This window comes from Trichoplusia ni, chromosome 5, assembly GCF_003590095.1.
Source record: "Trichoplusia ni isolate ovarian cell line Hi5 chromosome 5, tn1, whole genome shotgun sequence".
NCBI lineage: Eukaryota > Metazoa > Arthropoda > Insecta > Lepidoptera > Noctuidae > Trichoplusia > Trichoplusia ni.
In genome coordinates this window covers 7922699-7937002 of record NC_039482.1, presented here as the reverse complement: position 1 = coordinate 7937002, position 14304 = coordinate 7922699, and the positions used below count along the sequence as shown (strand labels likewise).

The following is a 14304-nucleotide window of genomic DNA, read 5'->3' as shown; positions in this document are numbered from 1 at the left end:
GCTATAGCAATATTGAATAAAAATTGCATTTTAAATTTATTCATATCTCATAAATACCTATTTTTTTATCATGAACGTGTTCTAATCATTGGATACATGAACTGGGCTGCTTTTGTAAGATGACTAGAAAATCACGGTGTATATAAATTAACTAATAAGTAAATATCGATCATTAATGAGGAGAACTTTAAACTCCCTAAAGACGCTATTGAAGTTACATTAAAACCAGACCAATCTTGAAGCCACTAAATAATATTTTTTTTGCATGTTGTAGCTAGATAAGGATTTCAATTAAAGTAAGTATTAGAGTTTAGCATGTATTTGGTGATAACAAGACATGCCATTTTAACTTAAATTAGATTTTGATAATTATTTATTTGTTAATCATTTTGATTCGATTTGATTTGACTGATCAATCATTCATTATGTTCAAATCGTGTAATCTTGTAAAAATCAAGCCACTTGATGGTAATCAATGTTTCTAATGAGGCCAAGACAACGTATTAATGAATGACTAATCAAACCGATGACATAATTTCACCATGAATTACATTCAAAAATAAAATTATCGATCATTTTAAAATCTGCTGAAATATCTGACGATGATTAAACAAAACGTAAGTAACCTTCAGATATCATTGAAATGTCAAAAAGACATTCGTTATCACGACTCGCAAGACTGTACTACGTTCGGCAGTCGCGGAATTATTTTAATACTTGTATTATTTCGCTAAAAAATATGGATCCAAAAGTAAATTTGAAACAAGACCCAGCGTTTGTGGAAATACAGAAATTCTTCGACGCGAACGCCGATAAAATTAATATACAACAATTGTTTCAACAAGATGCCGACCGCTTCAATAAATTCAGGTTTGTAACTTACCTTTCACTTATTTATTTTATTACGTGTCGGTTCCTCTTATTTTTGACAGCTAAACATATTTTTTAAATATAGAAATAGGTTCTTTTGTATTGCATGAGCGCATCAAATAGTTTCGTAAAGTTATATCATCGGAATTTTAAAGTTCTCCTAAAGGTCGCGGCTGACAGATTTTAAAGTTAGGTATATTCAATTGTGATAGCTGGCCACTTAATTAATCACGTCATTATGTACTGTTAGTTACTTATTATCATATGCAAAATTATCTATGCATATAATATGCGTAAGTTTCTTCAAAAAACTGTAGACTGGATATAATATAATATTTTTTTTACGCAACTTTTATTTATTGAAAAATAGTTGACACTATCATTATTTTTTAAGCACTACTGAAAATTCTCTGCTTATGCGTCTATATTTTTTTTTAATAATAAAACATATTAAGTACATATAATAAGAGTGACTAGAAAAAAAAATGTTGAGTAAATATATCTTATGAAAAAAATAAAATGTTGAATATTTCAGTCTTCGCATCCCTACTCCGAATGATGGAGACATCCTGCTGGACTACTCCAAAAACCGCATCAATGAGCAGCTTTGGAGCCTCCTGCTCAACCTCGCCAAGAGCAGGAACGTGGAGAAGGCAAGAGATGCCATGTTTTCAGGTAACTGTTGTATTTAAACTGAGCTTGGACTTATTTTTCAAATTTCGACTTTACCAAAAAGGTTTCTTCAAATCTGATACTAAATTAAGTGCAACCTAGTGTTTGTGTAAAAAAATAGTAATCATAATGATAAATTTATTTAATCTATTACTTATTTTATGAAAGAATATACTAAGAACATTTGCTAAGAAAATATTTTTCTACTAAAAAAAAACCAATTCATTCATTGGGGTCCATAGAGTTATATTAGTAGTACATTGATTGCTTAAAGCTATGCCATTAACCAGAAACACATGCAATAATATACACACAAAATAATCCTTTGCTTAAACAGTCTCGGTAGCTTGAAAAAAAAATTATAGATTTTTTTTTTAATTAAGTCATCCAGCCAGGTAGTCAATTGCAGCTATATAAGAGTATTTCTACATTACACCGTGGACTGGATTTAAAACTTCACTCTTCACATATATTTCTTTTGTAGGTGAGAAGATAAACTTCACGGAAGACCGGGCTGTCCTCCACATTGCACTCCGTAACAGGCAGAACCGGCCTATTCTGGTTGGCGGGAAGGACGTGACGCCGGATGTCAACGCGGTACTCGCGCATATGAAGGAGTTCTCTGGACAAGTTATTAGTGGCCAGTGGAAGGGGTAAGGACCGAATTATAAAATAATATTCAAAAATAGATATACCCGCTACTTCGTCATTGAGTTTGAGTAGCGTTTTTAGGATAAATATATAGAAATTGGATGGAAATATGTAAATCAGATGCACAAACTCACAGTGCGCGACGTGTCACAGGTTTTATCCCCGCGTTAATGTCTGTGAAAAACGCGCAATGCAAGGATTAAATTCCTTAACACAGCTGTAGTTTTCTTACAAGTCCGACTCGCGACTCTGACGATTACAAAAATAGGCTGTAGATAAACAAAATTGGTCATCCATTAAGTGTATGACCATACAAATAATTGCATAAATACTTAGAGGTTGTGTTAATTTACACAATGACAAAAGTCACACTGTAATGCCAGGCCATCTTAACCTCTGCTAGGCGGAACGCTAGTTCTGAGTCTGGGCGTATATATGCATGTGACTTGAATGTTTGTGAAACCCTCGCGTCATAAAGGCCCAACTCCTTAGTGCATTAAAAAATGCTCATGATTAAGGACTTTGGTTAGGTCCGAAATTAGTCGGCACTCCGGATAAATCCGCTTCAGTAAACCGTTGCATCTTTAACTAATGAATCTTTCTCACAATAGTTACTATATAAATTAAATGTTTGTCCTTCAGGTACACTGGCAAAGCGATCACTGACGTCATCAACATCGGTATCGGGGGCTCTGACCTCGGTCCGCTGATGGTCACTGAGGCGCTCAAGCCTTACGCCAACCAACTGAAGGTAAGATAGAACTAGGATTTAGGAAAATATACCCTAAGTGTTTATCGGGGATCTTTGCTCAGCTGTTAGGTAGTTAAAAAGTTAAATAAAAAATATTACACAGCCATGATGCTGCTCGGGGATTAAGATTGATCAAATCTAAGTGAAGCCTGCATCGAAACCACATTTATCTTAATGCAAGGATAGCCGTGTGGTTGAGGTCACCACGACAAACCCACTTTGCGCAACGTCTCGCGGGTTCGATCCCCGCGTAGGACAAACATTTGTGTGATCCACGAATGCTTGTTCTGAGTCTGGGTGTCTTAGAGCTTTGTGCCGACATACTATCTCCACAACAACTTGATGTTCCTTTTCTAGGTCCACTTCGTATCGAACATCGATGGCACGCACCTGGCCGAGGTTCTGAAGCGGCTGAACCCAGAGACGGCGCTGTTCATCATCGCCTCCAAGACCTTCACTACCCAGGAGACCATCACCAACGCCACTTCAGCCAAGACCTGGTTCCTGGAGGCTGCTAAAGATGTAAGTTAGCAGTTGTGGTTATTGTGGTTAAATGAAGAAATTCCATTCAAAAATTTATGGACGTCGTATGACTGTGAATACGTGTATGGAATGGACACCTATAAAACATAACTTTTAATTGTCCCATACTTGACAACTTACACTTACACGTATCAGATACGCGAGTCTAACTCTCAATTACCAGTTTTATTTTTCTTTCATAACACTGTTTAATTGTTTTTCTTTAGGTAGTCTTCAAAAACTGGAACTATTCTGGAGTTCCGTAGAAATAAGCTTAAGAAAAGTGCAAATTTATTTGTGATCATTCAAAAAATTTATGACCGTAACAATTACAACCGAAAATTTCAACTGTCTAGCTATCACGGTTCACACGATACAGCTTTGTGATGGATGGACAAACTGACAGCGGGCCCTACATTTTAGGGTATTCTTACCCTTTGGGCTTTAAAGTACTAAAACTTATCTCGCTACATCAGTATATTTTTCATTTACTATTTTTTCGTTGGTTCCAACCACCTTATGGTATGTTCAAATAAACATATCTTCTTCTCTTTTTGTATTAGCCATCAGCGGTTGCCAAGCACTTCGTGGCGCTATCAACCAATGCCGAGAAGGTGACCGCGTTCGGCATCGACGCGAACAACATGTTTGGATTCTGGGACTGGGTTGGAGGAAGGTAAAACACTCTTCTTACTCTATCTATAAACACTTTTACGCATTACTGGCTATCCCAGCAAATGTTGTATTGCCATAAAAATAAGTTCTGTAATTCAACTTTTTATTCATTTTATACGCAATTTTAAGCAAAATTAATACCATGTAGGTATATTAAAAATCTGTTGAACCACATTTTCCGGTATAAACTACATATATACATGGTTTTCAATATTCTGCCTAGACACTTAACTGGTTTTTATATTTTCTATCTTCACTCTTTCCAAGTTACATTAGACATTAGTCTATATTCCTTATAAAATAAAGTCTATTTTCGCACGTAGGTACTCGCTGTGGTCAGCTATCGGTCTGTCTATTTCGCTGTACATCGGCTACGACAACTTCGAGAAGCTTCTAGAAGGAGCTAGCTTCATGGACAACCACTTTACTACTGCCCCGTTGGAGAAGAATGTGAGTACTTGGTGTTAAGATATAATCGGACTACTGAAGGATACAAAAACAGAACTGATAGCCTGGTGGTAAATCCACTGAGCGTCGTGCCAAGGGTTCGATCCCCGCGTAGAGAAAAGTATATTTTTTTGATCCACGATTGCTTGTTCTGTGTCTGATTGGGTGTTGTCAACGTGATTTGTATGTTTGTGAAATCACCTGCGATCAAGGATTAATTTCCTTATTATGGGATTCGTTTTTATAAAAATAATAAAAAAGAGTAAAGTGCTTGGAATACTATTTTTCCCTCGTTTTTATACACTCACTTTCTTGTTTATTTGTCGTTCTGGTTGCATTTTTATAACTCAATTTTGAGGCACTTCCCGATAAGCTAGCTGCTAAGCTAGCTAGGCTGAAATTTTCAGGGTACCTTCAGACAATGCAATTTACAACTATAAAACTGCTGGACCAATTTTGATAAAATATGAATGGAGTGACATTTAAAAACGTGCCTAGGTATTTCGTTTTTTTTAAATCTATTATTATTGTTTTCTCCAGGCTCCAGTTATCCTAGCGCTCCTCGGCGTCTGGTATTCCAACTTCTATGGTGCTGAGACACACGCTCTACTGCCCTACGATCAGTACTTGCACAGGTAAGTCACCCTCTTCCCTAGGCTCTAGGGTAAGATCCGAACTGGCATAACTAGCAATAAAACCTGCTCAACTCAGTGAGCGACGGGCCTTATTTATTATTTGCCTTAATAAGATTGTTAGCAATATCCTAATTTGTGTCCCGAACCCCGCTAGGGATGCCATTAGAAGTGAACGTTGCTAAGTTAGCTCTTATCTTTGCTTTTGCTGAAGGCTTGCAAGGTTATAAAGGTGAGTCGCCTATTACAGTAATAAGCGAAAATGTTGCACGATTTCTTTACGACTTTTTTAACGAGTTTGTTTATTTGTTATTTTCATACACTGCAATGTTAATTAACGGGGAGAATTTAAAGTCATGTTAAATTGTTCTACTACATATATTTTAAGTATTTTTTTATTTGGTTACTTTTTTAATGCTGCGGCATTAATCCTATTGTTTTTGAAAATAAAAATATTACAAATTTATGTTTTTTTTAATTGATGAAATTTTATAGGAACAAATGACAACTATTTCATGTTACATAAAAAAGCAAAATCTGTTCATCCACTCACATACGTTGTGAGGAAACAAACATTAAAATAAAATAAAATGCCAACTAATAAAGAACCTCTTTGAAACAGATTCGCCGCATACTTCCAACAAGGCGACATGGAGAGCAACGGTAAGTACGTGACGCGGTCGGGCGCGCAGGCCGACTACAGTACGGGGCCCATCGTGTGGGGCGAGCCCGGGACCAACGGACAACACGCCTTCTACCAGCTCATACACCAGGGGACCAGGTAAGGCTGCCGGATATGTATATTTATTATTATTTATAGACTAACTGTTCTCCGTGGTTTCGACCGCGTAGTACCCGATCTTGTGGTAATTTTACAGTTTTCTCCGTAAAAAACATCAGCTTGTGGTTTAAATGGTAAATTAAAAAAAATGATATATTTTGCCGCAATTTTCCCATATTTTCTCACCGTTAACACTTTCCCTGGACTGTTACGAATATTTCAAGACTAAAATAAGCCAAATCGGTTTAGCCGTTTTCGAGTTGTAGCGAGTTTAACGAACAGCAATTCATTTTTAAATACAAAGGAGAAGACAGAAGATTAATATGTTTTTACTGCTGGTAAATGTCAACCAACCGACTTGCGTGTTATTTTCCTTTTCGTAAGCAACCCTCAGTGTCGCGAGTCCGTCTCGATATTCACCGGTATTAATCTTGATGAAGACTCACTTATCTCGGGTAATACGTAATAATATTTTTTTTGTTATACTTTATTTCCAAACTCAAGACAGCTCAATCTCTCAGAAATGAATATTTTCCTACTTTATATTAGGATAAAATATATTAACATTACACCTCTGTCTAGACTGATCCCGTGCGACTTCATCGCGCCAGCGCAGACGCACAACCCGATCTCCAACGGCATCCACCACAAGATCCTTCTCGCCAACTTCCTCGCGCAGACCGAGGCGCTCATGAAGGGCAAGACTTCTGACGAGGCACGTATACTTAAGGTCTAAGAGCCCGTGGACGCCAGACCTACGTTATTTTATAAAAGCTGAAACTTTGTCAGCAGATGCTCCCAACATAGGTAAGAACAATAACGTAGGACTGGCGTCCACGGGCTCTTACTCTATTAGCAAGAATGTTCCACTTTACAGAAAGAAAACGTTACATTACTGACTCTAATTGCACGGTTCCAAAGTGTCATTCTTATGAAGAAGAACCGGCAAGAAAATTCATAAGTCACTCTTTTCAAAATAAAATATTTTAGTATCATTCTACATTATAATTAATGTGTGCAAAAACAGCGTTAATTAGCAATACAGCGTCTAGCGTCAGCCTATGATCAGTCTAATGCTTACCAAAAAGGCATCACAATATTACATTAAATAATGTTGTTTTATTTTCAGGCTAAGGCCGAGTTAGAGAAGTCAGGCATGGCTGCGGACGCCGTCGCTAAGATCTTGCCGCACAAGGTGTTCAAGGGCAACCGCCCCACCAACTCGATCGTCGTGAAGAAAGTCACGCCGTTCACGCTCGGAGCCTTGATTGGTATGTACCTTTATGTTTATCATTCAATGTTTTTAACTTAAATGATGTAATGATTTTATCACGCGTGTTTATGGGGATTGCCCCAACTAGTCATATTTTGATAGGTAGATGAATTTCCCTTGAAGAGAGTATTATTGGGACTATACTTTCCTTTTCTACAAGCTGTTTTTAATTTTATCAGTTCAATCTCAGTAAATTCAGTTTTGCAATTTTAACTTGACAATGTTATATTATGACACAATATGGAGCTGTAGTTCGACGGTGGACATAAGCGCTCTACTAAACACCAGCGAGTAAGGATTCGTTTGAATTGTTTTTCGAGTACTTTGAATCCAAAGCAAAAGAGCAAATGAAAGCTTGTTTTTCAACCGACTTCAAAGGAAGGAGGAAGTCGAGGAAGTTGTATCTATTTTTTCCTCATATCTTCGGATGGGATGAACCGATTTCGTTGATTATTTTTTCATTCGATATGATCTGTTATTTGGTCCCATTAAAATTTCATCAGGTTTAGTTTAGTGATTTTTAGCTGAAGTTGGTTATATGTCTTTGTTTTAAAAACAAAATTATTTGTTTATAAAGTCTTAATCTAAACTAATAATAATTAACATATCCACAGCCCTCTACGAGCACAAGATCTTCACTCAGGGCGTCATCTGGGACATCAACTCGTTTGACCAATGGGGTGTTGAGTTAGGCAAGCAACTTGCCAAGGCAATAGAACCTGAGTTACTGGACAACAAGCCAGTAACCAGCCACGATGGTTCCACTAACGGTCTTATCAACTTCTTGAAACAAAACTTTTAATTTACATTATACTTTTAAGTTTATGCGGAATGTTTGAGTTTATGATTCATTGAAATTGTATATGGAAATATGATTTATATTACTCAATACTTTTAGTGGCGTTGTGATATTCTTTCGCTCTTTTTTTTTCTAAATTACATTTTGGCTTACAATCTCATCAATTCGGCTGAATTGAATTTTTAAGTGGCCTCTTTTTATGATTTTGATTCTGAGTTTAGTTTTTGAAGTTACCAAATTATGTGCAATAAGGTAGATTGGCTATGATAGCAAAAGTTCTTTAGTTCGTCTGTTTGACAATAAGAAATATTAGACGCAATATGTTGCTTTGTCAATTAAAAAGATTGTGACAGATTCTTTGCACAAAACTTCACGCGACAATCACAAAAAATTTTTCGTCGTATTATTTTTATTAGATACGTAAAAACAAGAAAAGTACAAGTTGAATATATAATTATATTAATATACTTTTCGATGTAGACAATAAATATATAAGGCAATGAATTCTACCGCCATTATTGTTTTTTTTTCTCAAATTTGTTTTTTAATTATTATGTTTGAATACCAAGTTTTAAATGTTATTTCACGCTTTTCTGTTTATGTATTATTTTTCTTATTTTATTCTAAATTCGATGAATATCGAATGGGATCGATCAAACGAGGTGTATTTGCTGTGCTTTGGAAATTAAATGCAATTTATATTCCCTTAGCACATAGTTTATAAGTATTTAAAATGAAATGTACTCTTATAATAGCAATGTTAAATTATATCATTAATATTTATGTATATTAAACTTGTTTTTGTAATAAATCACTTTATCACTAGTTGTGTATCTTTTTAACTAGCTGTTGCCCGCGACTTCGTCCGCGTGGTTAGAAGATATAAGTTATGATTTATATCTACCCTGCTTTTTCCACATTTTCCATTGTATCTTAGCTCCTATTAGTCGCAGCGTGATGATTGATAGCCTAAAACCTTCCTCGATGAATGGTCTATTCAACACAAATTCAATTTCAATTTTTTCAATTTTGACCAGTAGTTCCGTTCAAACAAACTCTTTAGTTTTATATATTAGTATAGATTTCGCCCTTTAATGCTAGTAGGTAGTTTTGTTGCATTCAATTTTGTAAAAAAAAAACATTTTTAAAATTAGTTTACTAAATAGCGAATTTCAAATTGTAGTTGGTTTTTAATATCAAATTACAATGGACATAGTCAGATCCATCCTTTCATCACCACTTCCTGCTATAGAAGAAACTGCGCAATAAAGTTGTACAGTTTAAATTTAAAGGTTTAAAATAAAACGAAAAAATTACCTAAACAATTTTAATTGAGGTATCAATAATAGTTAAAGCCAGAGACGTTTACATATAATTACAAGTAATATTAAAAATGGTTTAATAAACAGTCAAAAACGATCCCGCGCTTATTTACACATCACAATTAACTTAGATATAAAGAAATGTCTTAGTATTGTTTATTATTCAGATCTCTTATGTACCGTAATTTATTGTAAAGGGAACTGCATGCCAAGTTAAGATTGATTTGCAAATATTTTCAGTTTGATTTATTGAGTCTAGTGAGAGTTATCGTAAGTTAGAGTAATATCGGATCAAAATCAATATAACGTCATTATATACCTAAAACTAGACATTAAATGCATTGGCCAGCCATTAACGTATACATCTAAGGCTGCGTTCAAACCAAACGTATATTCAATCAGGAACTGTGAGCAAGCAATTGCAAATTCACTTTTTACCTGCCCTTGGTATTGAGTTAGCTGACTCTTTTGAATTAGCTACTTTTATCCGACCTTGTTAAGGAAGAGTTATGTTTTTGTATCTATAACTAATATCTACGATATCGAAAAGTCGGTGCGTGCTTTGGGATCGAACTCAAAACCTTTGACTTGGTAGTCCTGAATTCTCTTCACTAGTCTAACACACACGTTTGATTTAAACGCTTAACGCTTAGATTCATAAAACAGTGTTTTAAAGATCAAATTACATTAATAATTGGCTGCCGTAAACACGAAATTATTACAATAATACCATTATCGACTAATTTTATTTTGGTTTCCTTCCCCTGCCTCCGCCACCGACTTTCATCTTCTTTTTCGCGGCATTTTTCTTATCTTCCTCAGCTTTACGTTTTGGGTTAGGCGTTGTTGATACCTGTGGATTAATTTAATAAATATGTAGGTTTTAAGGTCAACCTTTTTTGTTTAATCTCGTAAACGAAAAATGTAGCGATACAATGAATTAAAATCTCGTGTGACATCACTAACAGTTCAAACTTAAGTACTTTTTATCTGCCTTACTTTTTAATTATGGAAATCTGGAAATCTGTCTGACAGACTATACAGATTTATATTATTGGATTTAATCAATCCTTTATTGATTTGATACATTTTAATTTTTTATCTGCACATGAACATCGCTCTTCTAAACAAATTAAAATTAGACCGCAATAAAATCCTTAAAAGTAGTTTCATTTCAATGTCTAACATTCGCGTAAACCTAAGAAACCACTACATTAATTGGTGTTAACATTTCAAGGCTCAATACTTAATTGTGTTCAAAATGTACATTTTTAAGTTGACATTGGCTGGTGGGTTGTTTACCTTAAAGAAGCCATCAAGCCGTCCCTGCGTGGTCGTACTGCGCGCCTTCAGGAGTTTCTTAGCGCCGTTCCTGACACGTTCCTCATTGAACTGTTTATCTCCACACAGGAACTTCACCAAGCCTTCCTCATCAGGATCTGTCCATTTTAACTGGAAACAAAGTTTAGTATGTAATATCTTGTAAGACAAGTTGGTGTGTAACAGAACATGTTAGGTAGGACTTGAAATATAAAATTAATAGATTGAACCGTCTATGTCTCCTTTTTTTATTAATTTTTTGGTAAATTATATGTAAGGTGTAGGTATGGATTTCTATTAGTGAGAAGGTACGTATAGAAATCCGAAGTGAATACGTAATTTGCGTTTATTTTATACATAAATATCAATTAATTATGTACTGAATGCACAGTTAACCAAGTGATTGAGGTCACCACGCCAAACCCTTTGAACGCGACGTGTCGCAGGTTAAATCCCTGTGTAGCTCAAGCATTTGTGTGATCCACGAAATGCTTGTCATGAGCCTTGCAAAGATACCATCTTTGTGCATGTGACTTGAAAGTTTGTAAAATCCCCCGCGACATAAGGATTAAATTCCATATTCCATAAAGACTTTTATGAAAAAAAGAAAATTCCGATCTCTAGAACCGATATGTCATCGTACTTATTTGTGTATAGACAAATTAGCTAATGTAGGATTAAGTAGAGTTTTACTTAACCATAACAATTACACCAACCTCAATATCCTTAGGATCAGTGACCTCGGGCTGTAGGAACAGTTCCCTCGCTCTCTGGTAGTCCCAGTTGTCGGGCGGCGGGTACTTGTCGGTGTCGATGTTCCTGAGCACCTGCTCGAGGCTGCGGTGCTGCCGGATGAGCTCGATGGCGCGCTTGGGCCCGATGCCGCGGATGGAGCCGCAGTAGTCGCAGCCCAGCAGGATGCACAGGTCTATGAACTGGCGGGTAAAGCGGAAATGTGTTATAATATAGATAGTAATAATACTTTTGTTGATGGAAGGTGGATGGTACCACCGCCTGAGAAGTTACTAAGCAGTCACTCACCCTCAATTATTTAATGGAGGTATCAATTTATTACTTTTGAAGCAACCGCTATCTGTAGAATCTAAAGTTTTGTAGGTCTTTATGAAAATGTGCCTGAGAGAGAAAGAACCCGTGAGGTTTTTCAAATTTTTTACTTCCGATATTAACACTGAAGCCACGTTAATAAGAGATTGAAAGAAAAATCGTAATAATTTACCTGGGCTCCAATTCAGCTATTTAGAATTGGCGATCGATGAATGGGAATTGCATTAAAATTAAAAATTAATCCTTCTATTAAAGACTTTTTAAATTGCGGAATTAGGGCTCTGAAGAGGTGTTAAAGATGTACAATGTTTTCTCTGAATAGTACAAAACAATTTTAATCGACTTCTTTATTCCGTAAAACGAAAATACGCAAAAACCAATCTCGAAAACGATCCACACGGACAAACAGACCCTTTTTTATCATTACAAAATCAGTATGGATGTATTTCTCACCTCAGTCTGTTCCAACTCCAGTCCTTGGAGCACCTGTTCGAGATGGAACTCCTGCACGGGCATCTTGCGCGCCTCGGAGAACGTCAAGTGTCGGAGCAACACGTTGGTACCGAATGTTAGTGCGTCCATGTCCTCTGTCGCTGAGGCAAACACTTTCCCGGCTTTTACCTGGAAATATGTACAATAGTTTTTTGTATAACATTCTCCTTGGTTTATTACGAACAATATTATAATACAAAGCTTGGATTTCTGATCTGGTATGTATGCATAAAGTGATTTCATCCATGTGTCGCAGGGGTTTCATAAACATTCAAGTCACATGTACTAAGACTCGATCACAGCTTGTCCTTCGCTGTGATCGAACCCGCAACACGTCAGTCTGCCACATAGTTTATGCGCAATCGAGACTCCAGCTAAAGCAAGACTGGGCCCAGAAATTGGAGCCATTGCAAATCCATATGAAATCATTAGCCATCGACTCCTAGAAAAGGCTTTAATTATTATTTTTCTGCATAATACTAACCAATGCAGCACACTGTGCTTCGGCCTCACAGGGAGCCTCAACCACAGGTATTCCCATCAGCTTGAGTAACGTCCGAGCTTCCTCATTGTGCTGCTTTGTAACTTTCACCAGCCGACGGTTGAACTTCTCTACAGATTCCTGGTCGCCTGTAAATATATAGAGATTGATATATGAGAAGATCTTATCTTTGGGAAGAACTGTAGGAACTAAAACATGATTGAAATCAACTTTTACAATGGTTTATGCCCATACAGAATTTATCTAAGAGAGATATGATAGACATGAAAAAAACGCAGGGAAGTCATAGATAGGAAATATGAAAACTAACAAGATAAAAAATAAAAACTGTATAAAATTTATGATATATCCTACTTGCAGAGAAAATATATGAAATTTCATTAACAAAACATTGATTTTGAATGATATTTTGTCTAACATCCTTACCAGCCTCTGTAGCTTTCTGCAACTCTTTCTCCGCCTCTTCTCTCCTTTCAGCTCTCTTGTTGAGCTGGTGAGACTTCATGTCTGGTGGCTTACCATCAAACACATAAACAGGTTTGATACCATTTTCTACTAATCTGATTGTACGGTAGAAAGTGCCCATGAGGTGAGATGTTGTTTCTCCATCAACTGAGACCAGCTGGGAACCTGGAAATTGATTTAGTTTAATTTATAGTTTCTAAATCAAAATGAAGTTTTTATTTTAAGTACAAAACATGGAAGGAAAAATAAAAGTCCGGATAAAGTGGAAAAATCTAAGGGAGGCCTTTGCCATGCAGTGGGACAGTAATGGCTAAATAAATAAAAAATCAAACAGTGATTAATGGATTTTACTGCATTATGAAGAATTCATTCTGTGTAATAGTGTTAGTGAATAGAATACAACCTGCGTATTAAGGTACTACAGCTGGACCCACTATAAAAGACCGAGTGTAATGGTTAAATACCGTGTTTTGTTGCGAAATACCCGGTAAATCTTGACAATCTAGGAACGTATGAAGGATTAAACGTGTTTTGTTCATAAGGTACGATAGCAAGAATTGGATAAATCCTGGCAATTCACGATTGTAAACACATTGCAAGTGACAAAGAATTACAGTGTCGATGAAAAAACCACTTCATTTACTAACCTTCGCTTCTAACTGCTATTAAGAATTGATACAAGCTCATGTAAGCATCAATTGCAATTTTGCGGCCTGTAGAAAAAAGAAAAGTATGGTCAAAACATATTCACATAGGTTAGTTATCGATTCAAAGAAAATGTAGCTTACCGAAGTAGTTTTTTATCTCCATTTCTTTTATAGCATGAGGTGCAATGTCTGCTATTAACTTAGATAAACCTAGAATACCCATGTTGTGTTATTTTCTCTATATATTGCTTACAAAATCACGTACATCAACAATTTCCCAGTTCATTAAATTGGCGGGAACACGGATTGTCAAATTTCTGTCAAGCAATAGTGTTCCAATGACAAAATTTAACAAATGGAATAGTGATGTTTTTACGTATTTAGCCAAAAAAAATCGAGATTCCTAGTCGACTTCATC

The 14304-nt window shown here is 36.0% G+C and overlaps 2 protein-coding genes across 2 annotated transcripts; one reads left to right on the top strand and one right to left on the bottom strand.

Moving 5' to 3' along the window:
- The first annotated feature begins 647 nt into the window (after positions 1 to 647).
- LOC113494316 (glucose-6-phosphate isomerase) lies at positions 648 to 8348 on the top strand. The gene is made up of 12 exons (XM_026872608.1): positions 648 to 870; positions 1406 to 1545; positions 2027 to 2195; positions 2836 to 2944; positions 3302 to 3466; positions 4030 to 4142; positions 4465 to 4591; positions 5129 to 5223; positions 5843 to 6001; positions 6584 to 6716; positions 7131 to 7272; positions 7889 to 8348. The coding sequence occupies exons 1-12, from the start codon at positions 740 to 742 to the stop codon at positions 8074 to 8076; spliced, it is 1671 nt and encodes a 556-aa protein (XP_026728409.1). The 5' UTR covers positions 648 to 739; the 3' UTR covers positions 8077 to 8348.
- Positions 8349 to 9386: 1038 nt separating this feature from the next.
- LOC113494318 (flap endonuclease 1) lies at positions 9387 to 14227 on the bottom strand. The gene is made up of 8 exons (XM_026872611.1): positions 14028 to 14227; positions 13887 to 13952; positions 13201 to 13404; positions 12757 to 12902; positions 12234 to 12401; positions 11432 to 11650; positions 10698 to 10847; positions 9387 to 10248 (listed from the first exon to the last, which is right to left on the bottom strand). Exons 1-8 carry the CDS (start codon positions 14107 to 14109, stop codon positions 10141 to 10143), a joined length of 1143 nt encoding a protein of 380 aa, XP_026728412.1. The 5' UTR covers positions 14110 to 14227; the 3' UTR covers positions 9387 to 10140.
- Between the last annotated feature and the right edge of the window lie 77 nt (positions 14228 to 14304).

Coding starts and splice junctions, on each gene's coding strand:
- LOC113494318 (XM_026872611.1), bottom strand. CDS start 14,109: ATGGGTATTCTAGGTTTATCTAAGTTAATAGCAGACATTGCACCTCAT. Junction 12,903..13,200: donor GCAGAAAGCTACAGAGGCTG/GTAAGGATGTTA, acceptor ATATATTTACAG/GCGACCAGGAATCTGTAGAG. Junction 10,249..10,697: donor GGCTTGATGGCTTCTTTAAG/GTAAACAACCCA, acceptor ATTAATCCACAG/GTATCAACAACGCCTAACCC.
- LOC113494316 (XM_026872608.1), top strand. CDS start 740: ATGGATCCAAAAGTAAATTTGAAACAAGACCCAGCGTTTGTGGAAATA. Junction 1,546..2,026: donor AAGAGATGCCATGTTTTCAG/GTAACTGTTGTA, acceptor TTTCTTTTGTAG/GTGAGAAGATAAACTTCACG. Junction 2,945..3,301: donor CTTACGCCAACCAACTGAAG/GTAAGATAGAAC, acceptor TTCCTTTTCTAG/GTCCACTTCGTATCGAACAT.